General features: G+C 43.4%; 1 protein-coding gene across 1 annotated transcript in view; it reads left to right on the top strand.

Moving 5' to 3' along the window:
• UNC80 (unc-80 homolog, NALCN channel complex subunit) overlaps nt 1-26,442 on the top strand; it is a 140,509-nt gene extending 114,067 nt beyond the window's left edge. Inside the window, exons 52-65 of the mRNA XM_067298502.1 lie at nt 462-662; nt 3,099-3,222; nt 5,519-5,644; nt 7,550-7,673; nt 8,393-8,599; nt 10,177-10,361; nt 11,287-11,452; nt 12,351-12,530; nt 14,523-14,661; nt 16,723-16,779; nt 22,934-23,015; nt 23,553-23,664; nt 24,965-25,176; nt 26,071-26,442. Coding sequence (XP_067154603.1) covers nt 462-662; nt 3,099-3,222; nt 5,519-5,644; nt 7,550-7,673; nt 8,393-8,599; nt 10,177-10,361; nt 11,287-11,452; nt 12,351-12,530; nt 14,523-14,661; nt 16,723-16,779; nt 22,934-23,015; nt 23,553-23,664; nt 24,965-25,176; nt 26,071-26,346 — 2,191 coding nt within the window. The 3' untranslated portion in view covers nt 26,347-26,442. The remainder of the gene's footprint in view (nt 1-461; nt 663-3,098; nt 3,223-5,518; nt 5,645-7,549; nt 7,674-8,392; nt 8,600-10,176; nt 10,362-11,286; nt 11,453-12,350; nt 12,531-14,522; nt 14,662-16,722; nt 16,780-22,933; nt 23,016-23,552; nt 23,665-24,964; nt 25,177-26,070) is intronic.
• The last annotated feature ends 1,206 nt before the right edge of the window (nt 26,443-27,648 follow it).

Below are 27,648 nucleotides of genomic sequence, written 5' to 3'. Positions count from 1 at the left end.
AAATTTAACACCTGAAAATTGCACAGTGAAACCTCTTAAACTGGTGACACTGAAAAACAAGCATGAAACCAAAAACAATTACTCATCAGTTGACATATAGATGATGACTGTGTTTCACAGGTGTTGGCAATGTTGTAATCTTACTTAACAGCTCAGATACTTTGTTTTTAGCAACACAAATCAGTGATTTCTTTTGATGCATTTAATATCAACACAAAAATACACAGGCTGGTATATTCCTTAGATGATTCATATGTATATAAATATGAACAGTAATCCCAGCAAAATAATGGTCCCAGAAGTGTGGCTGTTGGGCCTGAGGATTTAAATAGCAACATATTTGACTCTTGTATTCTTTTGTTACTAAGCTCATGATGATTTACCCGTTAGTTGATTGGCATGTGTGGAGAAAAGCAAGTTGCACAGTATTAGATTTCCCTTTTAACAAACCCTGGTTTTAGGTTGGCAGAAATTGCACATTCCCTTCTGAAGTTGGCACCTTATGACACGCAGACAATGGAAAGCCGAGGTCTCCGGCGCTACATCATGGAGATGCTGCCCATCACTGATTGGACAGCTGAGGCGGTGAGACCTGCCCTTATCCTCATCTTAAAGAGATTGGATCGTATGTTCAATAAAATTCACAAGATGCCTACTTTGAGGTGAGCAGGTATAATGGAAACCTCTGGGGTCCGTTTCTGATGTTGCAAGCCTTGAAATATGGGTATGTCATTTTAATGAAACTGTCATGTTGTACTGAATCTTTACAGCATATCAGAAAATGAACAATTCTTCTTTTTTTTTTTTTAATGTTAGTATGCGTTTATGTTGACATTTTTCATTGTGGTGTCTTCTGGTAGAAGAGAAGAAATGCATGGTAATTGAGAACTTGCAGAAATCTCATTTTTCTCTTCCTTTTCTCCCAAATAAGTCTTTAGATTTACACCATGTCTCTGACCTCTTTATTTATTTTGGTTGTGAGTTGAGGAGATTAATTTTATTTTTTAATGGAAAGTTAAACTGTAGTATTTCTGGAATACCTTCTTATGAAAATAGTGTTATTTCCTCTGTAAAGATAAGAATAGTCTGAAACTACGTAGTAGCTTTAGAATACTCCTTCATAAAGGGAGCAGAGCTGTAGCAATTGCATCTAGTCAGTGACTGGTGAAAGCCTAGTGCAGCATAAAGTAGTGTTACGGTACAGGCCTTGGCGACTCCAAGAAGTATTCAATATGCAGCAGTTCCACCTTGGAGGCAGTGATACAAGTCCTGTCTCGGTAGTGTAAAATCTCCCTAATGCTGCTGACTTTCCAGTGATCTGAGTGAAAAGAGTTGTTGGTCTCAGTCACCTTCATGGACAAATGCTCTCACTCAAAGAGCTGCTTGAACCAGTCACCTTGTTGGTAGTCTGAACTGAGAAGCCAGATGATGTTGGAGAATGTCAGAATTTGGGACTTAGACACAAAACTTTAGGTCCCAGTGGGAATCATATGTACCCAACTAAGATGGATCAAATTATAGGGAGATGACCTCTTCTTTCTGGCATGCCTACTTACTGCATTCCTTTTCACTAACAATCTCCTTTAAGAAACTCCTGTCCTTGTAGGGAATTTAGGGAAATTTTGATGCTTTCCCTTCTTGCTGGTTTGATTCTTTGCCATGTCTTGTCTGCTTCTTGCTCGTTCTTTCTTTGTCTTGGCCTCAAAAGGGCAGCTCAGGGTTCTTCCAGTTTCTGATGATCTTTCCTCTTTGTGTAAATTGGATGAGTGTTCATAAATTTGAATTCCCTTCATATCCTCTCTGTAGCTGTGCCTGTACCTCTGCCTGGCTGAAACTGCTCTTCCATACACACAGGGACGGAGCCAGCAGAGCCACTGATCCAAATGCAGCAACCCGCTTTAAGCATGATTGGGCCAAGACACTTATTAGAGACTGGGCTGGGTGGCAGACCCCAGCAGCAGCCCATTGAGGTACTCACGTTAGTACCTTACATGCTGCCTCCTGTGGGTGCCCAGCCCCAAAACCAATGTCAGATTGGAGTGGTGTGTGTGTAAGAGCAAGTACGTGGTATTCTGGAGTAGGTTTGGGAACAGCAGATGCTGAAAGATGAGATGTGTTTGCATGCATAAGAACTTAGGAAGTGAACACTTGATTCTTCCTGTGCCTCTAAAAAGTCTTCTAAAGAGCTTGACTAAGTGTATCATTAAGCCTTGAGCTCTCTAATAAGTTATGCTAGCCTTGTCCTTCTCTCCTGATTAGTACAAAGTCAGAAGTTGGCTTGAGACCTGTGCTACCTCCAAAGAGTCAGTCCCCTGAGATTAAGGTTAGGATCCACTTTGATGTTAACTATGTTGTGTCTGCTTATGGTTAGGAAGGACTCAATTCAGCATCTGTCACAAGCCCTAAAGGCTGTTCAGCATAAAAAAAAGTATCAGAGAAGAAAGTATCCTGGATTGTAGGGTTTTGGTGCTGGTAGGGAATGAATCAGCTCTCCTACCTGGGGCAAGGGAGGTGAAGACTGAGTGCTCCTTGGCCAGTTTAAATTCAGGGCAGGCTCTGTCTGAGAGTCACTCTGGCAGAGTAGACTAGACTGCAAAGTAGCTTGCAGAGGACAGTCACAGCTGATAGGGTTTGCTCTCTTCAGGCTAGATGGATGAGAACATCCACAAGCCAGAAGAGACTGAGGAATTGCTCTGTCAGGAGTGTGACACAGCAAACGGCTCATTCCCAGGCAGGCAGGCCTGAGACAGCTGTCTGGAGGCTCCCTTTAATTTACTATCTATCAGAGGGAAGGAGTCAGGCAGTGAAACGTAGCCCATCCGCCATTGCTATTGTGAGAGTTTTTGTGTCCCTAGTACAGAGGGGCGGGAACACCTCTGCTATGTTTTTGGTCTCTCGAATGCCCAATGTGCTCCGTGCTTTTCTGAGCTGCGTGCGTAACGTCCTTTCTCTGTGACGCACTTTGTGCTCATCTTGGACGTCATTGCTGTCTGAAACATTTCCTTTGTGGGCGTCACTGTGTGTCAGTCGCCGTGTTTGCGAGTGTCTGGTGGGGGGCAGGAGGCCACCGGCTAACGGCACCTACTGTTGTATTCCAGGCGCCAGGTTGAGTGGGAGCCTGCCAGCAGTTTGATTGAAGGGGTTTGTTTGACACTTCAGAGGCAGCCAATCATATCCTTCCTGCCTCACCTTAGGTCTCTGATCAATGTGTGTGTCAATCTGGTGAGTAGCTGAGCGGCAACCCTGTGAACCTTTGCTAAACCGCAGTCTGCTGTTGACTTCTCTGGACTGAAGATGACAGTTCATTCCCATTCCTGTCATTTTACCTGTCCCCTTTACCCCTCACAAGGGGACTTCGCAAGTGACACTAGAGATAGCAAGGTTCATTTTTGAAGTGGTGCATGGGGAGATACAGCGACCGGTAGCCATGGTCAAGCGATTTATTTCCGTTACTTCCCACGCACCACTTTGAAGATCCACCTTTACCACATTGAGCTGAGAGTTGAGGGCTGCAAGTTGGAGAGTGGGGTGGTGGAGACTGCACACACCTGGTAGAGACGGGGGCGAGGGTGGCACTGGGGATACCTACCATCTCCAGTGGGGAAGGAACCTGCTGGCTCTGTTAGAGGCCATCAGGTGTCAACTAGTTAGAAGGGTTTATGTGAGTGGATTCACCCCACTGTTTCCAATGTCCCTGGCTTGATCTAGTGCAGGTTTGCAGTGTACAATGTTCAGATCCCACTCTTAGCAAAATTTATGCCCATAAGTATGTTACACCAGAGAGATGATACAGATCGAGCCTGCCTCGCCTGTCTGGTCATTCAGTGGTGGACTGTAGTGTTTCTACAGCTGTTACACTGGGGGCAAACCCTCAGTTTGAAATCAGTGCAACTACAGCCATTTGTACAAATGTCCATGCTTATGTTCTGTGTGGAAAAATACAAATAAAAAGGGCATTTTTGTTGTATTGGATTTAATAATCTTTTATTTTTAGAATGCAAATGTTGGGACTTTTTTTAGTAGTAACAGAAAACCTGTCAAGTTCACTATTACTCTGAGCAGTTCTGAAAACAATGATTATCAATTCAGGTGCAGTATTGGTGTTTGTCAGCCTTCTGTCCTTCAAGCCTATACAGGACTCAGCTGCAAGGGCAGAGAAGCTCCAAGCTGCCAGAGTTCATGAGACTTCTTTTTTTGTTTAAGCAGAAGTGGCTGCTGGGAGGCACTGCAAATTTGGATTCTCAGACTATGTAGGGTTGGTTGTTACAGAGTAAGCTCAAATACAAGTTTAGAGCGGACTTGCAGTTTGGGAGGCAGACACGGCGGAGTGAATCATACCACTGAGCACTCAAAAGGGCCTGTATTGAGAATCAGCCAGAGTGCACAAAAAAAAAGCAAAAAGCTCTGCAGTGCTGAAGTGTAGTCATAGTGCTTGCATTCAGCTGGCTGGGGACATCTGGGGATAGCTACCAGAAAAAGATGTACTCTTAATAATAAGTTGTATTTTATCTTTAGCTGCCAAAACTGTGGCCACTGTGAGCTGTGGGAGAGCCCCTGACTAAGTGCTAATATTCATGTGTAGACCAGTTGCAGCATGAAGCCCAAAAAGAGAAGAGCTGGGAAGGTGGGAAAATGTCTAAATGATAACAGAAAGGGCTATGTCTCCTCCCCTTCTAAATTATCCTTTGGCTTTCTGGAAGAAAATGTTACTGCCCTTCTTTCCAGGCTGAATTTGGAGAAATAGAGTGCATTCATCTTGCCTAAGTTTAGGGGTCTGCCAGGTAGTCTCTCCTTGTTCCCATTGTCTAGGTGGGTCTAGTCATCATGGAGAGAAACAGGCAGATGCAGGGCTGTGATATAATTTCCTCCTGAGGAAAACATCCAAAACAGATCAAATAACTGTCCCCTAGAAGTGCTATTTTCTTGTACTGACTGTTCAGGGGATTCCAGATAACCAGCTCACATGCAGATGACTACATTTTAGATGTCTAGAGTCAGGTGAGATGAATCACACTCAGAATCCCTAAAAACAGACTGTGAGAGGAATCTGAACATTGTACAAAATCTGGCTTAGGTCAGGCTTAGGACATTGTTTTTCCAGTAGATCAGCAAGAGAAGGGAAAAGATGTCCAGTTTCAATGCAGACTTTTTGCTTTGATGACATATTTTTATTTGTTACAGTCGTTACATGACGTATCCTCCAACTCTAAATGTTCCACCAGTCCAGTGCTGGTCATTCAGGGCTGGTACTGGGTACATTTATAAATGTACCAGGTTACCTGTGCACTCCTCCCATCCTTGCTGTTTTCCTCTCCTCCTTTCCCTTTGCCTGCTAGAACTCCTTCTCCTAACCGGCCCTGGCTCCTGCAAGGTCCGCTGGGGGGGGGTTGGTTCTCCTAGAGCCACCCCAACCTGGTGTTCAGTGGAAAGCCCCTCCATTTCACATCATGTTGGAGGATATGGCATGGACGAAACTGTAAGTAGTCAGTTGTGGTGATGTGCTCTGTTTGTATTGCAGGTGATGGGAGTGGTAGGACCCTCCAGTGTGGCTGACGGATTACCCCTTCTTCATCTCAGCCCTTATCTCTCGCCACCTCTGCCCTTCAGCACAGCTGTTGTCCGGCTTGTAGCATTGCAGATACAGGTGTGTCTGCCCTGGCCTGTGGCCAGGCCTGTTTTAGCTTCTCATTGAGACACCAACTCCTCGGTGCTCTGTTTTTTTTCTGCAAAAGCTGGGCAAAAACTGTGGAACATACACCAAAAATCAAAGAGAAGCAACATGTAAATTCTCCCATATTTGTGAAGGCTTGAACTGAGCTCAGAATTCACCTGTTGGAGCCAAGTCCACAGCAAGCATCCATCAGCTTAACACTGCCATTGAAGTGCAGGGAGTTCGGCTGATTGATGCTGTTTAAGGCTCTGACAGGTATATTAGGATTTTTCACAGAATCTAAGGGGCTCGCATAAGTCTCCTGAGACTGGAGACAGGCCCTGGCCTGGGTCATGCCCGTGCAACCCTACCTCTCTTCCTGTGGGTGCACGTGCGTAACCGAGAGTGGAGTTTGTGCTTGTCTGCTCTTACCTGGGCTGGTCACACAAGCAGTGTGCAGGCTCCAAGAGGCAGGGCAACCTGGCTTTTCAGCTGCTGACTCAATAACATCCTTGTTGTCCAGAGAAACAAACCCATCCTGGACTTTCTGGAGAATTTTATTACTATTCCTTTCTCATAGCAGTGCCATGACTATTACAGAGTCTTTCTTCCTCTGTAATCCTTACCCTCCACACTGGCATAAAATCAGACAGAATGGAGCCCACAGCAGGGGCAGAATGCAGGGCCAGATTTCCTAATCCAGCTCCAACTTGTGTTTTTAAACATGCATTGGCCCATCCAGTTGGATTCTTCAGCAGGCATTTCTGAGCTGTGGGGCGGCTTGAGAAGGAAGACTTATAGGTCAAGGGATCAAAACACAGTGCTATCCCTCTGAGCATCAGACAGAAAAGGACTTTTTGGCACTGACTGACACAGAAATAGCACAGATTTCTTCCAGCTCTGAGGTAATGGTTCTTTAAACAAAATCAAGAAAGGGCCACCCTCACCTTCTCTCAAATCTTTGCTCTTTTTTAAAAGTAGATACCAAATTAATCACTTTTTTAACAGTATTGGGAATTTTCAGTTTTATTATCTATTTATTATCTCTAATGTATCTATTATCCTCTGCTCCCTGTTTGCCCATTCTTTTCATGAGTTTTAAATGGAATGAAAACTAAACATGTCTGAAAAACACCTGAGAAGCCATATTGCTAATACTTCCAGCAGGATATGAAACAGAATTGCTTCGCACCCCATCAGAAAACATGTGGAATTTCTCAGCCCAAGTGTGCAAGCTTGAGGGGTTGCAAGGTTCAGTTTCATTTCACAGCTAAGTTTATAGCAACTGGGAAAAGCTGTAAATATGCAGATGTTCTACTGACAGTCATTCGTGTTGCTACCGCTAAAGATGAAAGACTTTATGCTTTAGGCTCGAGTAAGCATCAAGAAGTAAATGTGCATTTTATTTATTTTTTCATACTTTGTGTTAGGGATGATGGTAGGGTAGTGTAAGGTGAAGCAGAACAAAGCCTGAGTTTGGGAATAATTTCCATGTTCAGACAGCAGAATATTTAGATTATGTCATTGTGTAACTCCCTCTTTTCATTTGTTCATGCCCCATATTCTGGGCCAGATCCTGATCTCATTCACAGCAATGCAGAGTTTGGGTTTAAAACCCAGCTGGTTCCTGTGGGAAACATCTGGCTTTGCTAATGATGTCTATGAGTTAGGAATCTGGGCTTCTTGTCTCGTGGCTATGACGAGCAGGTGACGCTTACGTTACTCCATGAATTCCTTACTCCTGACTAAGCTGTCTCAGGGCTTCTAATTCAATCAGGTCACCACTGTCTGTGTTGTACTGTGTAAACAGGGTGCCTGGGGGTCATCATTCCCTGCAGTAACTTGTGTGCGTGATCTGCTGATGAAATCGTTTAATCCTTTCTTATTATTACTGCACAGGCTTTGAAAGAAGATTTCCCCCTAAGCCATGTCGTCTCCCCATTCACCAATCAGGAAAGAAGGGAAGGAATGCTTTTAAACCTACTGATTCCATTTGTGCTCACAGTAGGATCTGGAAGCAAAGGTCTGACTAATTTAACAAAAAGAATATTTCTCCCCCTTTTCTGACAACCAATGTTTGTACTTTGCCTGCTCTCTGTTGACTTTTTTTTTATTTGGCTTCCTGACACTGGCAGTGTGTCAGCTAAAGTGCCCATTGGGTCTGAGACTCAAAAAAGCCCCACTGGGAGCAGTTGTTGTTGTTTCTCCTCTTTGTTTCAGCTGTGCCATCGTTCTCGAGTCAGGTCTTTCACAGATGCGCTCCTCCTTTTGAAACAGGAGTGCAAGGCAAGAAAAATCTGTTGTAGCAGAAGCCATAGAGGGGAGCAGATGTCACAGAAATTGTGTGCCCCTGTGGATTGTACTCTGCCCAATCCATGCCACTTGTCTGGCACGAATCCTGCTCCTTGCTTTCTTCTACAGAGGGTGATCACTGTTAAGTTCCTAAATGAAAGCAAAGAATAGAGGGAGAGGGGGAGGCCAAAAAGAAATGAGATCATTAGATAACTGAGCAGGACATTTCTTTGTGCTGTGTAGGTCTGTGTTTATGTGCGTGTGTTGGTGTTAAAATAAACTTTGCCTTTGCTTGCAGGAGGAGAAGAAGCATAACAAGGTGTGGGGGACTGATTTTGGCTTTAGGGGATGTTGAGATTGCACCGCATTTTGGAACTGAACAGGGTCTTCTGGGTGTCTTTGGCATGTGGCCTGATCTTTCTCTCTCTCTCCCCTCCCAATGCATCTCAGACAGCCCCTGGCTGGAGCAGCCTGAGGTCCTGCTGCTGCTCCAGACTGTTATCAATATCCTCCTGCCACCTCGCATCATCAGCACTTCCCGCAGCAAGAACTTCATGCTCGAGAGCTCCCCTGCCCATTGCTCCACCCCAGGGGATGCAGGGAAGGACCTGCGGCGGGAAGGGCTTGCAGAGTCCACCAGCCAGGCTGCCTACCTGGGTGAGTGATGGCTTCCGCTCACCCCTGTGAAGAGACAGAGATAAAATGAAGCATTCAAGACTGTAGATAGCACCAAAGAAAACCATTCCAGGCAGGAGCCAACTGAGCTCCTTAGAGCTGCCTTATGTTTTGTCTTGAGCCAGGGGGACAGGCCAGAGTGGGAAGCCAGGATTAACTCCGAGAAGTGTTGCAATGTGAGTGGTGTCTGCACTGCAGCTTGAGGAGGTTGCAACAGAGGTAGAAATTGCTCAGTTTTCACCCTGCCAGGCTATCGCAGTGAAGGCACAAAAGGCAAGTCAGCCTGCCCACCTAACATCACAGCTTCAATGCCCCTGGGCTAGCTAGGGTGAAGTGTGATGTGGTCTGCCTGCTGGCCCTGTGTGTACACAGTCCTTACTGACTGGTATACCTCTGCTCACTGTATGCTGCTGCAAGATAGTGCTATATTTTCTCACATACAGCCCACAGGTGAAAGGAAAGGAAAAAATAACCAAACCAGAGATCCAACAGCAGTGCAGGTTATCAGGGAATATGGAGAGAATCTTGTCTCAAAGCCCTCATTCCTCCAAGCAGCTTCTCTCCTTCTGATTTTGTGAGAGCATTTAACCAAAGACTTGCATTCAGGCTTTCGTTAACCTGTAGCTGAGATATGGGATAACACAGATGAAAAAGTAGCAATTCCCTACTGGTTTATCCCCCCACCCCTGCCCCAAAAAACCTGCATGCAGATGTGTGATGGCTGAGATGTCTTGGCCAGCTCACCAAGAAAGATGGAGTGAATCATTCTCCCAACTGTTCCCTGGCCTGCCTGTTCCAAGGCCCAAAGCAGGGGAGCAAGGAAGCAGGGAGACTCCTTATCTCTCCTGTAAGCTGGCTGTTGGTCACTGTGCCTTAATATACAGTATTGTTTTGAGCCTTATCTTTGTTCTTCCCCATTTGTAATGCAGTGCTCTTGTGAATTATGGCCCTTGGCTTACTGGACTGTATTTTTGTTTAGATTACAGTTTGTCTGTGACTCATGCAGCTGTGTTACTAGAAAGGTTCTTTTCATTACCCCGTAAATAACATGGAGGTTGTGGTGCTCACAGGGTGGCTCTTGGTGTGGATATACTTAATCTAGATTTCTGAGGTTGGCTGAACTGACAGGACTGTATTCCCATCCTGAGCTGGTTTCATGTCTGAATTCCAGGGGAGCAAAAGAAATGCTCTGGAAAAACTCTGCAGGGAGGAAAAGGGGAAGCTAGAGCAAGACAACACAGAGGAACTTAGGTGTGAAGTAGGAAAATTTCTAGTAACTTCACAGGTAAAACTGGAAATGGGACTCATAGGCTCTGATCCTGAGATCTTTGCTGTAACAAGGCTGCCCTCCTTCCCTGCAGCAGTTGGAGACTAATAGAAAAGACACTTGTGACTTTGAGGGATGCGTGTGGTGCATGTGTGTGTGGGTGGGTGCATGTGCATGTATGCATGCCTATGTAGGTTCATGCCCACTGTGGCCCCCTATTCCTCCCCCAATGCTTGCAAGGGACACTGGTAACATCTCTGACTGCCGTTTGCTGGTGTGTGTTCCCCTGTAGCCCTGAAGGTGATCCTTGTTTGCTTTGAACGCCAGCTGGACAGCCAGTGGTACTGGCTGAGTCTGCAAGTCAAAGAGATGGCACTGCGGAAGGTGGGAGGGCTGGCCCTGTGGGATTTCCTCGACTTTATCGTGCGAACACGGATCCCTATCTTTGTGCTCCTTCGGCCCTTCATCCAGTGCAAGGTAACAGTTGCTTTGGCTCCTCCTAGATCACTCCCTGAAGGCAAGATATCCTTTATTCCCCTGCTGCAAACAGAGGCACCAGCACTCCTGGAAGACCTGGTGTTTACATAGGGAGTGACTTTTCAGAAGTCTGGATATGCTATTAGGCCTGTGAACCCTTTGAAAGTAATCACAAAGCTTTTTCCTAGACAACAATAAAGAGTACACCAATCATACAGAAGCTCTGATCCACAAAGTTGTAGACCAGGCTTAGCTCCCCAGGTTGGGAGAGTACTACCAGGCTTGACCAAGAGGTCTTGCATGTCAACTTAGTTTTGCAACAAAGACAGTCAAAGCACTTGGAAGTAGTGTGGATGCTCTGAACCTAGGAGGGAGTTGGTGTGGTTAGCAGAAAGCTTCAAGAAAAGCTTTTCTGAACAGAGCTGGGCAGTACAGCTAACAGCCAGGAAGAGCCTCTCAGCTTTACATCTCTCAGATGTAGGTTCTGACAGGACTCTTGTGCATGGACAGACAGCTGCTAGGCTGAGGCTGCTAGGGCTTAAGCTAATCATGGCTCTTCCCTGCTTACCATATGCTACTCCACCTGATTATTTTGTCTTAGGCCACTGTGTCTTGCCGCTTGGACAGACTGAATCATCTTGGAGGCAGGAACTGTCTCTTATATGTGAGGGTGGGGCTTGGTGTAAGGAAGCCCTGATCCCCGTATACTAATGTCAGTGAGGTTTTGATATCAGTTCAGTCAAATATAAGATTGTCCCTGAAAGACAGGTGGAAACCTCTCACAGTTGCAGTCAAAACCCCGTGTCTACAAAGAGGACAGTCTGCTGGCTGCAGGCTGATACTGCTCTGGAGACTAGTCCCAGCTCACTGGGCATCATTTTATTGCAGTGCTAACATGTCCCAATGTTGTTAATGCCTTTCTCAGCTGCTGGCCCAGCCGGCTGAGAACCATGAGGAGCTGACTGCCAGACAGCACATTGCCGACCAGCTGGAGAGACGGTTCATCCCGCGCCCTCTCTGCAAGAGCTCCCTCATTGCAGAATTCAATAACGAACTGAAGATCCTGAAGGAGGCAGTGCACAGTGGGTCTGGTAAGGAGGATGGTGGAGAGGCAAGGGGCCATCAGCCCAGTCTGGATGGCTGGCTGGGCAAGTAGGTTCCCTTCTGAGACAGTCCTGCCCACTGTCTAGAAGGGGGATGGGATAATCCACTCGCACACCAGCAGCCTCTCCCTGGATCAATTTCTGTGTCCAGCCCATCCTTGCAACTGGACAGCTTGTCCCCTTTCCTGCACTTCTCCCAGCAGCTGCCTCTCGCTGTCACAGCCAGCTCCCTAACAGTGCAGAAAGCCATTACCTAAATCTCTGTAAACCTGAAGCTGCTCTTGTGAAAATGTCTGCCTGTTTATCAGCAGCAGATTTGTCTCCTCCTTTCTCCTCTAAGTCTCTTTTTGTTTTTCTTTACTGTTACCAACCAGTGAGGTCTAGTTTAGCATCTCTGATCCCCCAGCACGCTGAACTGTCTGTCACTCCCCTTTCCGGAGGGGACACTTTTCTCCTGCACTAGTTACCATTGTGACCACGAGATGGCAGCCACGGCTTACACGCAGGGAGAGATTTTACACGCTTTGTTCTTAAGAAAGGGAAGGAAATTCAGAAGAAAATGTCTTTTCTCCTTCGTAATAATTTGCCTTGTTTCTAAACATTGCAGCTGATCTGGAAAATGTGGCAGTAAGGTTCAGGGAGAAAACCAGAGGGTGTAAGAAAACAGCAAAGATTTCAGAGAGATTAGGTGAGCCAGGGCAGCTACATTCATGCAGCACCAAGTGAATCTCTGTTGAGAGAGTATCTGTTCTACCACCTCCCTGCCCACTCACTGCCCCGTCCGTGCAGGCTGAATGAGGTGTCCCGACATGGCTGGAACGTTTGGCTGCTTATTTATTTCCAGTTCCATCAGTAACTTGGGTTTGGTTTTCCCACTTTTGCACAGCTTACCAAGGGAAGACATCTGTCAGCACTGTGGGCACCTCCACGTCTGCTTACCGCCTGAGCCTTGCTACCATGTCGCGCTCCAACACAGGCACTGGCACAGTTTGGGAGCAGGACAGCGAGCCTTCCCAGCAGGCCTCACAGGACACGCTGAGCCGCACAGATGAGGAAGATGAAGAAAGTACGTGACTACTGATTTGAGCTAAGCACCCAACACTAAAGATGTTTTCTTGATGTCCCAGAGGACAGCTGGGAGAGGAAGGCAGTTAGCCCTGTCCCTGTACCAGTATGAACAAAAGGCAGGTGGGGGCAGGAGGCTAAGAAACTGGTGTGAGATATTATCACAGTGAGCTCCCTCCTGAGCTCCTGAGCAGAGCTTCCCTCTACTCTCCCGAGTAGAGAAAAGGGAAGGGCGCAGGGAGATTTTAGCATGTGACACCTGGGCTGGCATGCAATCCTCACAGTGCTGACAAGGCATTTAGTTGTCAATCCTCTCTTTGACCTTAATCATGAGAGTAGACTGGGGCTGTTGGCTGGCTCTGTAATTAGTATCCTGTTGCTACAGGACCTTAGTACTTCCTGCTCCTCACTTCTGTCCAGATGCTCTGACGTGGAATATGTTGTCCTTGTGCTGCATGAGATCCAGCTGTGGCTCTCTGCAGGGTGGATTGGCTGTGTGCTCGTGTTATCTGATTAGCAAAGAGGAAGTTAGGCCTTAAACCTACTGACAACAAATGCTTGTTCTTCTTTCTGGGTAGCTGGCAAGTCCTGAGTTGCCAGGTTTTCTGGCACCAGTTTGAAAGGAGTGTGCTGGTGAATCCTTTTGGTAGTAATTTGCAATGCCCTGACTGTTGCTTCATCATTTCAGCTGAGTTTCATGTTATTCTTGAAATCTTTCCTTCTTTCTGCTTCTGAGTTGTCCATCATTCCATCACTGAAAGCCAGGGTAGAAAACTGCTCATATGTCATCGGTCTTGGGCTTCCCCCTACTTTATCAGAGATATTGTCTTCTGATGCTGCAATGGTTGGTTGCCTCGGTGTCTTTTCACTTTCGTATTTGAGGACTGCTGGATATTCCCAAAAGACATTAGACAAAAAACGTGCAAATGGGTGGCTCAGAAAAAGGGCCTTTGTTGTTATGGAGGAATTGCCTTTTGGGAGAAACCGGTTAGCCTGAAACTTTTCAGGCTCAGCTCAACTTTGTTTCAGCTGAGTTCATTACTGAACGTTGCATAATGCACCCAATGTTGCGCTGCTAATACATTGCTCAGTTAGACACTGTGGCAAACGCTGGTTTCAGCCACAGATTAATTGTGAGCCGCTGTGTGGCATGATGAGTGCTATCTTCCTGTTTGCTCGCAGCAGTATTACCTCAGCCCTGCCTTTGTTTAAAGCTGCCATAAAATACTTCGGTATTTCAAAATTGGAAAAAGCCAAAAAGAAAAGAGAAAATTACACAAAACTTCCCCTTTGTTTTATTTATTTATAATTAAAGTTGTTGCATTAAAAAAAAAAAAAGCTACACAGTAATTTCTTTCTAGATAATGTATACAATTTCAAAACAGCATTGAAAATTTTAAGCAGTCCTAATCACGATCCAACTATCTGCATAGTTCAGCTGCAGTATGATGTATTTGAGTCAATTTATCCTTTTTTTTTTTTTTTTTTTTTGAGTGACTTGTAAAATGCATGCCCCAAACCTTCTGAATGTTAAAGGGTCAGTTTTGTATTTTGCTGTTATACCTTTCATCTTTTATAAATTGCTTTGCTATATCTTAACAGCTGTTTATTTTGTACCAGCAAAATGTGCAGTTACAACTTTTATGCCAGAAAGCATTGTATATTAGTGAACAATTCAATAATCACAGGAGTCAAGCCCTAGTAGAAGCTGAATTCCCTACTTTTTCCTGAGAGACATATAAACAGAAAACAGACAGATAAATTCCTGCCCTGTGTACACTGGGATCCTCATCCTGCAGAACTTTATGCATATATTTTGCTGAATTGTGATAGTAAAATCTAATAGAAGCATTCAAACTTGCAGGCTTGGGGCCTTGATAAGTAAATGCCATGTATACCTTTGGGATCCTGTTATTACTTGACAGCTTTAAATGTGTAGGTGGGGTTTGGAGTGGTTGTTTCGCCTCCTTTCCTGTTTTTTCATTCTTTCTAGATGACTCCTTGAGTATGCCCAGTGTGGTAAGTGAACAAGAAGCATACCTTATGGGTGCCATTGGGAGGCGGCGGTTCTCCAGCCATCTCTCCAGCGTGTCTGCACCTCAGGCTGAGGTGGGCATGTTACCCAGCCAAAGGTAACAACATGGGCTTTTCACCTTTCCCATTACATTCACGAGAGCAGAAATGGCACAGGTATATTATGTGTAACTCAGAGATGTGGGGTGGTAGAATCAGCGCCAACATAGCGATACTAAATTTATTCATCCTGAAGTAGTGTTGGACCAACGGTGCGGGTTTGGAAATAGTGATTTTCCAGGACAATCTGTGTTATATAGGCTCCAGAAGAAAGAGCTGTCATCTCTAAAAACCTTCATCTTAAACAGTTTCAGAAATCCTCAGCTCTACTATTTTCCTCTGCTAATATAGTGAATAGCAAAAAGAGAAGACATGGTTTTTGGTTCTGCATTGAGCCAGAGGACTCTACGTGATCCCTATAGGGAGTAGGGAGTAATCCCAAGAAGCTGGGAAACAGGGCAGAGGTATTCTGTCTGTTTTACTTTGTTTTCTTCCATGCAGTCTTTGTCCTTTCTAGAACAGTAACTAGCTTGTCTCAGAAAGCGAATGTCAAGTTCAAAGATGGGATTTAATGAGTGTGTTTAAAACCAGAAATATACTCGTTGATTGAAATAACCCCTGAATGCCTCTTATTCCTGGTTAACATGGAATGGGGAGAAAGGGATAGGAATTTGGGAAATGTACATGTCTTTAGGACATCTGGAGAGAGAAGTTTTGCATTTATGTATGATTTTTTTTTAAGTAAGCGTTTCTTCTTTTACTTCTTTGTGACATAGTTATGCAAAGATATCTGACAATGAGCAGATTAATTTATGTTATTTCCTTTGAACCTTTAAAGAGTAAATTCTACATTATCTCTTGACCAGCCTTGGAAATTCAAACAGCATTGTCCTCTCCCCAGTCTTGCTTGGAATTAAAGGAATAACCTTGATGTATAAAGGAAAAATAACAGCTGTGATACATACCAGAAGAGATAGGAGAAGTGATTTACAAGGGCAGAGTTGCACAGATTTTATCCGGGAGTTTTCACAAAAGGGCTTATGGGAACTCATTTGACTTTTGAACCCAATTCATTCAGTCCCTTTGTTTCTTGAAAAATTAATATACAAGACTGCATTTTCCCCAATCTTTCACTACAACCTGTAAAGCATAAACTTTATATGAGCCACAGTTGACTGATTGCAATGTTTGCTTTGTGCAATTCCAAGTCATGGTGATGCTAAGAAAGAGAGTTTAATTAAAACAGAGCTTTGGTCTCTATTTTTTAAGTACATGGTATAACAGGAAGATTGCTTTTCGTCTGAGTAGGAGAAGTACAAGCTCAGCAGGCATAATCATAGTCCACAACATCATGCCCTTTTTAGTTATGGATGGTCTCTGGGCTTTTTGACTGCCTCACAAACGTAAGCTAATTAATGATAAGTAATATTATTATTGCTTTCCTGCTGGTTACCCAGCAGACTGCTTTCTTTCTTTCTTTCTTTCTTTCATGTTTTTCCTATGAGCTGAGAGAGCTGCTCCTGCCTGAATGGCTGAAGTGTAGAAAAGCAATGTGATTGTGTACTTGTTTGCCAGGATCCACGCCAGCTGTTTACTTACAGTTTCATTGTAGTACAAGACCTTGTTTTCCAGATGTTTGTCCATAGAATTGTATCAGAATGAGAGTGGTCTGTAGCTCATGGGAAATAGATGAGCAGTCCCTCAGGAAGAGCTGATGGGTCATGGGCAAGGGGGAAGAAGGCGGCTTTATATGAAGCTAGGAGTAAGCAGAACCAAAATAAAGGAAAATGCTGTAGGAAAATGGCTTTGAAAACAGTTCCCTGCCCTTATTTCCTGTGAAAACGCATCCTTCTGAACTTCCCAGCTCCCCAACTCACAGCAGAGATTTAGAAGTCTCCATGTAGTGTAAACTCCCTCTCAAGATTGCTCCTGTTATCTGATGTTCTTTCAGCTCCTTCTGAGTCATATATGTGCTGTTAAGCGTGCGAGACCAATTAATGTTACCTTCCTTTTTTTACTTTTTTTATTCCGTTGATATTTTTTCCCTTGCAAACAGAGACAATCGCATGCTTTTTGCCTTTTCTTTCCCTAAATTCTTAATCTCCCTGCCCCTCCTGCAGTGAACCTAATGTCCTCGATGACTCCCCGAGCCTGGCCACTGAGGGCAGCCTCTCTAGGTACAGTGTTAACACTACCTGTCTGTCAGTGTGTGTGCCGGGAAACAAGCTGTTTCCAATCTCCTCTGTCTCTTTCCCTCACCTTTTGTCGCTCTTTCCATCTCTGTCTCTTGTGGCTCATTGATATTCAGGCCTGCAAGTCAAAGGTGTAGCAACCCACCTTCAGTTTTCAGCTTTGATTGCCAATAACTTTGAGGAAGTTAAGGGAAAAGGGAAAGAGAAAGTTGTAGCAAGGTAAATAGTGGTCTGGCTAGCCTTGAGGTCTTCCCCTTGTTTAGCAATTACTTGAAAGGCCTGAGGAAGATTATCCACAAGGCATTAGCTGTAGCCTGTTAAAAGCATTAGTCTGGAGGCTTATATAAAACAGAGACATCTGTTTTTCCACTCATCTCACAGTGCTGTCACCACAAAAACTTAATAACAACGTTGAGCTGTGTTCTTTAACATTCACTAATAAAACTAATTATGATAAATCCTGTGGAATATAGTTCTCCATGGATGCTTTACAGTAATTCTACCTATTTTTACAAAGTGTTTCCAGTCCTCAAATAGCAGCTTTAGAAAGCTTGCAGGTAAACACCATTAATACATATTTAAAATTGCCCTGTCAGAGCCTGAATTCTGAACAGCCTAGCTGGTCACCATTTGCTGTGGACAGGAGAGTTTGTGTGCAAACACTTATGGCCTTGCCTGTCAACTGGGTCGGCTGTGACTTAGAAGGGAGGTCTGCACCTTTAACGATCAGCTTAGCCATGTTAATCATTCTTACTGTCCTGCTGCTGTGCTCATACCTCTCAACTGATCCTCACGAGGTCGGAGAGCTCTCCTTTGTCCCAAGAGCATCTCTGTTTCCTTCCAGAAGAACTCAGCCTCTTACGTTGGCAACATGGAGGGTAACACGCTACTTCATTACTTTACTACATCAGCGGAAGATGTGGATATGTTGAGAGGCGTTTGTGTGAATGGTTTTTATTTTGTTGGTTTGGTTTGGTTTTAGATGTCAGCAGTGGCTTCAGGGTGGGGACAGGCTGCTTTGTTTGTTCATTCTTCTTCTCTCTGCTGAAAAATGGCAAGTTTATCATTGGTTGTGTCACTGAGATCATCCCATGATTCATGGCATCCTTTGTGTGCGTGAATCCTGCCTTGGCAGGTTGGTCTCTAATTGGTGCTGCTGTGAGGGTGGCATGAGGAAGAGACATCAGCTCTTTGGCAGAGGCAGGAATATTGTTATCAGTTTTTGTTATGTAGCAAAATGGATTGCATGGTCATCTGAGCATGTTTTGGAGCCTAAAGAGAAGTCATGCAACTGAAGAAGTTAAGTGCACTCCCTTAACTAGAGCTAGAAGTTCACCGCAGTTGAGGAGGATAAGGAAAGGAGAAGATCCATATCTGAGCTAAAGCCATCATGAGCTCCTATCAGGTTACCTCAGTGCTGAATTTGAAATTTTTTGATCTTGTTAAGTGGGAATTACTCTTAGTAATAACTCCTGGCGACAAGGCCAAGGAATTCATGACAGCTAAGTCAACTGATGAGTTGGGATCCAATAATTTATTTTGATCCCTGAAATTTAATCAGCTGTACAGTGGGTTCCTACTAATTTCTGTCACACCAACCTTTGCGAGGCAGTAGGACACTGTATCCTCCACACTGTTCTATCATACAGAGCTTTCCTTAGACCAACAGATCACGAGGTGTGTTTGGGGGCTATTTCTACTTAGGTTTATTTTTTTTGTCAGGAGCAGGCACTGACATCTGCAGGAGAGGCATCAAGGCTGCGAAACCTTAGGAAAGATTGAAGGCAGCAAGGCAAATACTGCAAATTCTTCTAAAAAGTCTGGATTGCGGTTCTGTGCAGCAAGAAAAGACAATGTTTCAACTGCATTGTTAAATCTGCAAATTGGATTCCTCCTCAAAAGGAGAAAAGTAATAAGCAGACATCGTAGAAGTTTATTGTGCTGTGGGAATCACAGGACAGAGTGAATGTGTTTTTATATTCAGGAACATTACCTCTGAAGAAAGCAGGCTTCACTTTTTCTCAGATAACCTTGATTTTGGCTGGAGCACAATGATAACAGCAGTTGAGGACTGCCTTGTGAATTCAAAGCTGATGTTTAGTCATAACTGACACAGAGAAATATATCCTATGGAGAATAGACCCATATAGAAGGTAGGAGTTTCAGATAAATTAAACAAATAGTGACAAACACAAAGGAAATGAAGTCTGTTTCCCTCTGTTCTTATAACAATTAGAGTCAGCCATGTATAAAAGTGAGGAAGACAGGAAGGGGACGGCATTTAAATGCTCTGGAGTAAGTAGATAGCATGCGGTACATAGCTAAGGAGCATTTGTGTTCAGTGTTATGATTTATTCTGGTTATAATCTGAGAGGAGACAATATTTCTCCAAATCATGAATGGAAGAAGAATGAGAACTTGCTGTAATGGAAAGCTGCTGCACAGAGATGTTTCCTTTTAAAGCTTCTAGTTATGCCTATCTTAAATCAATTGTGGCTAATAAGGAAAACTGGAGCAAATTCATATTACCAGGGCAAGTGCAGAGGAAGAGTTTTTTCCTACTGATCTAATGCTAACTTGTCTGGGAATATAAGAGCTGGATTTCATCTGTGTTTTAACCTATTCTCTATTGGCCTTTGTCCATTAACCCCCTCATTCAGATGTCTTGGGACATAAAGTGTGTACATGCTACCATAACGGCTGGGCAGGCATGTACACCTTTTTAACAGGCTTTTAAAACTCCGTGCTTCCTTTGCTGTGTTTTGTTTTCCTCCTTTTTTTCTTTCCAGCTGCATGTCACTTCTTATAATTCATGAAAATAACTTATCAATGCCAACCTGACAAAGTTTCTTTCAGCCCCTACTATGTGATTGGCTGTCATTTCTTGTATAGTGCTGGCAACGCTTCCATGAAGTCAGTTTTGTTTGCTCTCTTATTCACCTGTCTGTGCCCTAAGTATCTAATGGGAGTACCATTATTGTGAAGACGCGTCCCCTGTCAGAGATACTCAGGGAGTGATGGAACAGCATTTTGATGGGCAGGAAAATTTACTGGTGTGTTATTCCCAAGTAAATCTGGTTTATTTACTGTAACAAAACCCCTCGTATCAATCACATTGGCACAGGAGGGAAAGGTACTGTTAGGTGAAATGGCATTTGATGCAGTATTGCTTGACTGGGTCCCTACAAGCTGACAGAAGACCAATATACTCTTGATTGGGTTTGGTAAACAAGGAGAGACTGAAAAGGAGGGAGGGTTTATGCGGAGTCAGCAGTCTGTCTACCATGCTAATTTTCACTGAAACAAGATCAGTAGTGCTGTTCTTTGACAGGGAAATGAAGCCTCATGAAGTGAAAGGTTATATCAGGAAATTCAGTCACTCATCTGAAATTTGCAGTCTTTATGATTCTTTCTCTCTCTTTCCTTCCCTCCTTCAAAACTGGTGGGCAAAAGGCAAAAATGCAGCCATAGGAGGATTGCGCTGTGCGCAGGCAGCTCTGCAAAGGTCTACTGCCCTCTGGTCTACCATTTGCCTGCAATAGATATCTGCAATTTCAGCTCATAAGATCATCCCAAATTATACCAATTTGTGTAATGATTCTGTACTGGAAATAAACATCCACCAGCTCACTAAACTCATTTCACTTATGATAGAAGCCAGGCTTAAAATTCCAGGCTCCAGCAGGAAGACGCAAAGTCCAGCCATTTTGTTGCTCACTTCTGTATTGTTTGTCTTCAGTGCACAGATTACTCCATGGGAATCATTTCTTTCCTCATGTCTAGCCTCTGTGCACTCATGTGGTCTCCTTATGTAATGACCTTTTTAAGGTGTTTTCATGATGCTTGTGAAATGAGTTTTTTCACGACTATAAATAGCTGTTTACACTGAATATAACTGTAGTCTTTCTGCTACAGACATTTAGGTCTACTCATAAGAGTTGTCTTCAATCAGAAATTGTAACAGTATTCTCAAAAGTTAGTTGAATAGAAAATTATTTTTACAAGACTTTATCCAGCCAAATAATATTCTTTTTCCTACTTAATTCATGTACAAGTAACTACCCTCAAAACTTCTTAAAAATCACTGGAGTAAGTTTTTACGTAATCCTAGAAACAGAAGATTAAGAAAATTCTACAAGCTGTAATTTCAAGTAGTCTGGATCATAAATTTAAAGACTAATTTAAGCTCAGGCTCTTTGCTTTCATAAAGAATGATGTGTTGCTTCTGGACCAAGCAGTCATATGTGCTGCGGTCATTGTCCGGGTCAAAGACGCAGTCCTGCTAACAGGAAGTAACGTTGAGGACTCTGCCTATTCATAGGGGGTGTTTGCATGATGTTTAGGATGCTTGGCGTATAAATCATTTCAAAACCCTACACAAAAGCTAGATAATATATTCCAGAGGCTGATGATCTCATTTCAAAGAGCTGTGTGAGGGAGAAAAGGACTCAGACGTATCCTGTTTTTTCCTGGCTTTGAGCTTGCAGCAGCTCTTCCTTTGTTCCAGACCATGGCAGTTGCAGTGAGATTGCTGAGGGCATGGCTCGGATTAGAAGGCTGTGGACAGACAATCAGAAGAGAAACAGCTTCAGGGGCTTAAGATAATATCTTTCTACTGAAGTTGCCAGTTGCCTCCCCAGCAGAGTTGGTGGAAACATATGTGTATGGTTCAGTGCAAAGCCTGACTTCAGTTTAAACTGATAAGGGAGGAAGGAATAGGGCTTTCAGCTCAGTTACCGAGACTTTGACTCAAAGCAGAGCAGGAGTGCTCTCATGGACTGCTCCACCAAACCTACTAAGGGCAGTAACTTCTGTCAAGGGAAAGAATGAGCAGGGTAGGAGAGAGAACTTCTAAAATCTCTTCACATCCTCCTTTTTTTTTTCTGACTAGCTCCTTAGCTTTGTCATCTTCTTCTGCTCCTGGTAAGTCAGGCATTAAACCTTCACTCTGCTGGTGATACTGAGCTCCTCCAGGAAGATCCAAGGAAAACATCCAGAGAAAAGAATGTTGTTTTCCTTTAGATTAATGCATGCCAAAGGCAGAATGTATTATAATACTGAATCTTCAACCATGCATACCAAATATAGCTGGAAGTTGCTTAAATAGGACATGTGGCTCAGTGGATTCCAGTTTGTCCCAAATAAGCAGCTGCCTGATTTAAAAGTCTATCTAAATGTTAGTTACTATTGTAACCATATGTCTCTCAGACGTAGTTCATTCAGCTGATAAGTTTTGTGACCACTGCCTGCTAAGTGACCAATTTTTAACTCTTTGGAGGAATGCAGTACTTTGGTTAAAAAGAAAAAGAAAAAAGAGGGGAGGGTGGTATTTTTATATTAAGTACATCAGTTAAATTAGTAAATCAATGATCAGTTGAATGGTAGAATGAGATGGTACATAGCTGAGTCTGTTTCCTTGCTAAAGATTCTTTTACTGGACATTTTCAGATATTTTGTGTGAAGATACTAACAGCTAAAATATGTGTTTATGTATATATATATATTTATACTTACTTGTATTTTTCATTTGTTAGGTACAAAAAGACTTTAGGCTGCAAGTGTTGAGTGTGGGGCCTTGTTCACATAAATCATGCATCCATTATGTGAATGGATCCTTTGTCACTTTGTGTTTGTTTTTTGTTCGTTGACTGAAATTGAAATTAAAACCAGATGACAAAATTGTGATGAGGCTGTGGGGTCTAATTGGGAGGGGGAAAAAAAGCTTTTAAAACATGGTCCTTGAAAAAGGGAAAGCAAACAAGAAGGTTTTTGAGCTAGGAAGCTGATATTCTTGCCTTTGTTGATGAAGCCCATGTGGCAAAGGATGCAGAGAAGTGAGTGTTGTTCAGTGGGATGCATCAATCAATGACTGAAAACTGAAATTTGCAGTTATTTACAGTTGGATGCTACCTGTGCGTGGCCAAGTCCTGAATGCCATGACTCCTCCTCTCACCCTTTCCTAAGCCCTGGAAGCCACAAACCAACAGAAACGTCCCCCCATCCTTCAAAGACAGTATTGCTCTTTGAAGTGACTGTGCCATTAGTGGTTTATTTATTTATTTTAGTCACAATTGCCAGGACACCTGCTAATTATTCAGGGTGATTCTGTGCTTGGCCTAATGCTGTCGACATCTAACAGGGTGGCAAGTGTGCAGAGCGAGCCAGGCCAGCAGAACCTTCTGCTGCAGCAACCCCTGGGGAGGAAGAGAGGCCTACGACAGGTGAGAACATGGGGAGGGAAAAAAAACCTTCTTTCCTTCTGATTGATTTGGTTTGGTTTTTCTAGTCTGTGTCAGTTTTGGAATGATCTGTGAATGTGACCTATCCCTTTTACCTAATTTGCAAAATGGTAGCACAGTTATTTGAGTTAGCAAGCTCTGATAAACCCCTAAGAAAGGAGGTGCACTCTGTTTTAAATTCCCCAAATCTTTCCTGTATAGGCTTTTGTATTTATTTATTTTTTAATTCGAATGAAGGTCACACAAACCACATTGCATTGAAGGTCACATAAACTGCATTGCATTACATTCAATATTGAAACTGAAAAGGCATAAGGAGCAGAATTTCACTGGCTGTTTTATATGAAGGAGGTGTTTGAGCCATAGAAACCTTAAAATGAGTATCTGCTAAAAGCACAGTGAATGGACATCTAGAGGAACAGAGGATGATGACAATGATTTGTTCTCCTTAGAGAACTACAGACTGTGTAATACATGATCATGCCTCAGTCTAACATGACTCTTTCTTCCAATATTTAGCTTCGAAGACCACTTCTGTCACGTCAGAAAACCCAAACTGAACCTCGTAGCCGTCACGGAGCTCGACTTTCAACCACGCGGCGAAGCATCCAGCCAAAACCAAAGCCTAGTGGTAGGGCAGCACTGCATTTTCAGAACTAGCACTTCATATTTTAAAGTAGAAAACACTATGTTGTTGTTTTGGCTTTAAGGAAGAGTTAATATGTTTGAAGAATATGTAAGTTCTTTTCATTGTAGAAATAAGAGGTGCCATATTTTACTAGTTTGCATTTGGTTCAAGTTGGTAGTGGCTGGAAATTGTTACAATCTACTTGCTCTTCACTACCGTATGTTAAGTGAAGTCCCAGCAGTTTCATCTTTTTTTCCTAGTGAGTGGATATCCTATCAGAAAATCATCCTTTCAAAACACTTTGATGGTTTCTCCAAAGGCCATCAAGGTGAGACCAGATATGGACAGTGAATTATCATGTCTCCTGAAGGTGTCCTCCACTGAGGATGCCTTGTCTGAAACACTCAGATGTGCAAAACTTTAAGCTGCTAATGAGAGTGGTAGAAAGAAGGAAATTTCACATTATTTGCAACCATAGCAGTACAGACCTTTAAGGGCTGTATATGGAAATAAATAGGAGAACTGTTCTAGTCTTTGCTGTATCCACACAATATGTTTTCAGGGGTCAACCCTGCTAAGTAGGGCAGGTAGCTGTATTCTGTACCATCTAAAGTGAGCCATTAATTTTGGAGGAAAGACTTGGAAGAACAAAGGTTGCTTCCTAACTTTCTAGGTCTCTAACTGCTCAGTCAGGACTGCGCTAGGGCAACAATGCTGTTGGAGATGTTTGGAGCATGAAACTTGACCAAGAATAGTTAAAAGCAGGAGCAGAGGTGTCAGTTTTACAGTTAAGTTTTAGCCTAGCTGCCTTCACCCTGTGCAGCTCTTTGTTATCCCTGAATAGTAGACTCAGTCCAAGGCAGGAATGGGGGCAATCTGCTGCCCTCTTTGTATTCTCAGATGTCCTGCAAAACCTTGGGGAAGTCCCTTACATATTTGCATCTTGGTTTTGCTTTAGTTGAGGGCAGTAACACCTAACTCACATGGGAATTCAATTCATTATATTCTTCTAGGATAGAAAGATGTTATGGGTGGCATTTATCTCACCAAGCTGTAACAGAGAGAGGCAGGATGAATAGTTTTCAGGAGATCCTTGCCTCTTGCATTGGCTTTAGAGTAAGACTGGGGTAAAAAGCTTTTAGATTAGACTCCATTTAGACAGCTTACAAAGATGGAATGAATCATGAATCCTATCTTAGTTGTAAAAACTCTGGGGATGCTCTCTTTGCTTTGTGTGTTGTGTTTTCAGTCCTAAATCGGAGCATTTTAATACTCAATTTTCTGTATCTTTTTGTACCCTTAGTGGAGCAGAAGCGCTCAGTGACTTTCACTGAAACCCAGCCCGAGGCAACAACAGCCTCCACAGCCACCCCCTCTGCTGCAGGAGCCCAGCAGCAGGGCTGCAGCTCGAGCAGCCCCCTAGGGACCAGCAAGCAGGAAGCTCTGAGTAAACCTGTGCTGACTTCCTCGCCTGCCATCCTTGTAGCTGATCTCCATAGCCAGAACACTGGCCAGGTAATGTGATTGACAGTTTGACCCATGTGTGCCTGCTGCTTCATGTCACTTGGGCTGATTTAAGTTGCAGGGTAAATTTATGCAGGGGAAATGCCTAATGCATCACAGCAATATAATGAAAGCTAGCTTGTGAGTGAAGACAGCACTCTCCTCTATATCTTTCCTTTAAGCTGCGTTTGCTGTCCATCCCCCTACTTTTATGAACCACTGACTTCTAGATCTTTGCAGTGATTCTTAATTTGCAAATGTGTTTCCTGCTTCCTCCCCTTTCATCTTCCCATCATGCATACAAGTCCTTCTGAACCTGCTCACCAGTGCAAGCATTCGTCTACTCATCTTCACAGCTTGCTCTCTGAGAAGTGGAGCTGAGTATTTGCTAGACCAGTTGGTCCTTAAGGAAGGATTCCTTTAAAAACTCATGACTGTTTTAGCAAAAGTATCATATTTCAAAAGAAGCTGTTTGTCCAACATTCTTCTGTGTTGGACACCATTGAGGGCAGTGCAAGGACAATCACAGTCGTTATTCCAACCCATCAGTGACACTGAGATCGCTTTTATAAGCCCAGATATCTAGTGTCTTGTGGATAAATGTTCTTTGCCGTGAACAAATTAAGATACCTGTTATAGAAAATGTGCTCAAAAATGAAATGAAGAAGTACTAATGACTAAAATCAGATAGCCTTTCTGGTCACTGCTATAAATTTGATTCACCAGCAAAAATATGCATCATCATCAGGGCAGAATTTTGGTGATTTATAACCTACAAATGCCTGGCTCTTTAAAGTAAAAAGTAGTTATGGGTGAGAAAATCTTTTATAGATGTTCCCTTGCATTTTTTTCTCCCTCCCTCTTTCTCTGAGTTCTAGCCTGACCACTGGCTCTCCTCAATTCCAGAGTGAGGCACTTCCTACTGAGAAGGAGAAGGAAAAAGAGGAGGGCTTGGAGTCCCGGCCAGCAACAGCACAGAGCACTCCGACTCCACCCACACAGCTCTCCGACACTGAAGACTACGCTGGCCTCGAGACCACCAGCTTGCTGCAGCACGGGGACACTGTCCTGCACATCAGTGAGGACAATGGGATGGAGAACCCCTTGCTGGCCAGTCACTTCAGCTTCACGCATGTTGAGCTCGGGGAGACTGACGTTGATCTAGATGAATCTCATGTTTAAGTCTCGGGGCAGTGCAGTAATGGAAGGAGAAAGAGAAATTGTATCTTCTCCTTTGAGTCTCCTGGTAACTGATTAAAACAAGAGCACTTTATTACCTAACAGCTGAATATAGCTAACAGCCTGTTTGCTATAGAGTGGCAAATTTCTGTTTGTCAAATCTGTTTCAGTTCAAGGCAAGACCACAGGAACAGAGGAGAATTTTTACAAAATTCTCAGGGTTGGGGAGTGTGTGCAAGTATGTGGTCCATAAAACCTTGATCTGGCAGCTGTGTACTGTGATTGTGATCAGCAGCTTCTCTGGTAAGCAGGCTGTTGTACTGTACGAGACAGAAAAGGAAAACGTCTTTGAGGTTGTGCCCAGGGTTTATTTTTGTAGTTTTTTGGGAGCAGGGCTATATCCAAGGCTCTTAAAACTTGGTACTGACAGTCAAAATACTGACAAAAAGTACCAATCTGAAGCTTGGTTTTTCACCCTGGGACCATTGTTCCTAACCAGGGAGCGATTAGACTTTTTTTTTTTTTCTTTTTTGGTCACTGCAGACTTTAGTTGAGTTTACTTTTGTCTGTTGGTTTCATTCCACTCTGCAAGATATTACCCTTGCGCTACAAAAATATTTGCTCTGTAAAACTAAATACAGTACATACCGTAGGAAGGAATGCACGTGCTGTGCACAGATATAGATGGGCAGGGGGCGAATGGTCTGCAGATGGTATAAATAGTCCTAGCTGTCCTACTTAGAGGTACTGAGTAATTCATCTCTACTGTTTAAAAAAAACCAAGAAACCACATCTGGAATGCATGGACCTTCTGGTACCTAGCAACTGCTCCATTGATGCTGTCTTATGTACTTAGATATAGGGATTTAAAGTAAATATTTATATATGGTATTTTCATGTTCCCATATATATATATATATATATACACACACACACATATATATACACGCACACATATATATGTACATTGTAAACAAAAAATGGGTATTGCAGGGCAGAAACTTGATGAAAGAATCTATTTTTGGCATGTTGAGATTGTATTTAAAAAGGTTCCATTTTATGTACGTAATGTTCATAGCTGCAAGTATTAGATACATACGTGTAACATTTATATGTAGGTGGTGAGGCCCTTGGAGGCTCAGCTGAAGTCTTGGGTGAGTTGTGGTCTATGCTGCAGCATCATGGAGTTGAACTGAAATGTGAATTTAGCCATTAGCTGCTATGGGCAAACTGCAGAACAGCTGTGAAACAAGCCATGAAGTCATAAGCACTGCCCAAAGTTACCCTGTGCTTTGGGATTCGTAT

This window comes from Apteryx mantelli, chromosome 6 (genome assembly GCF_036417845.1).
Source record: "Apteryx mantelli isolate bAptMan1 chromosome 6, bAptMan1.hap1, whole genome shotgun sequence".
NCBI lineage: Eukaryota > Metazoa > Chordata > Aves > Apterygiformes > Apterygidae > Apteryx > Apteryx mantelli.
The sequence above is the reverse complement of the archived record's forward strand: the minus strand, read 5'-3'. Positions and strand labels throughout refer to the sequence as shown.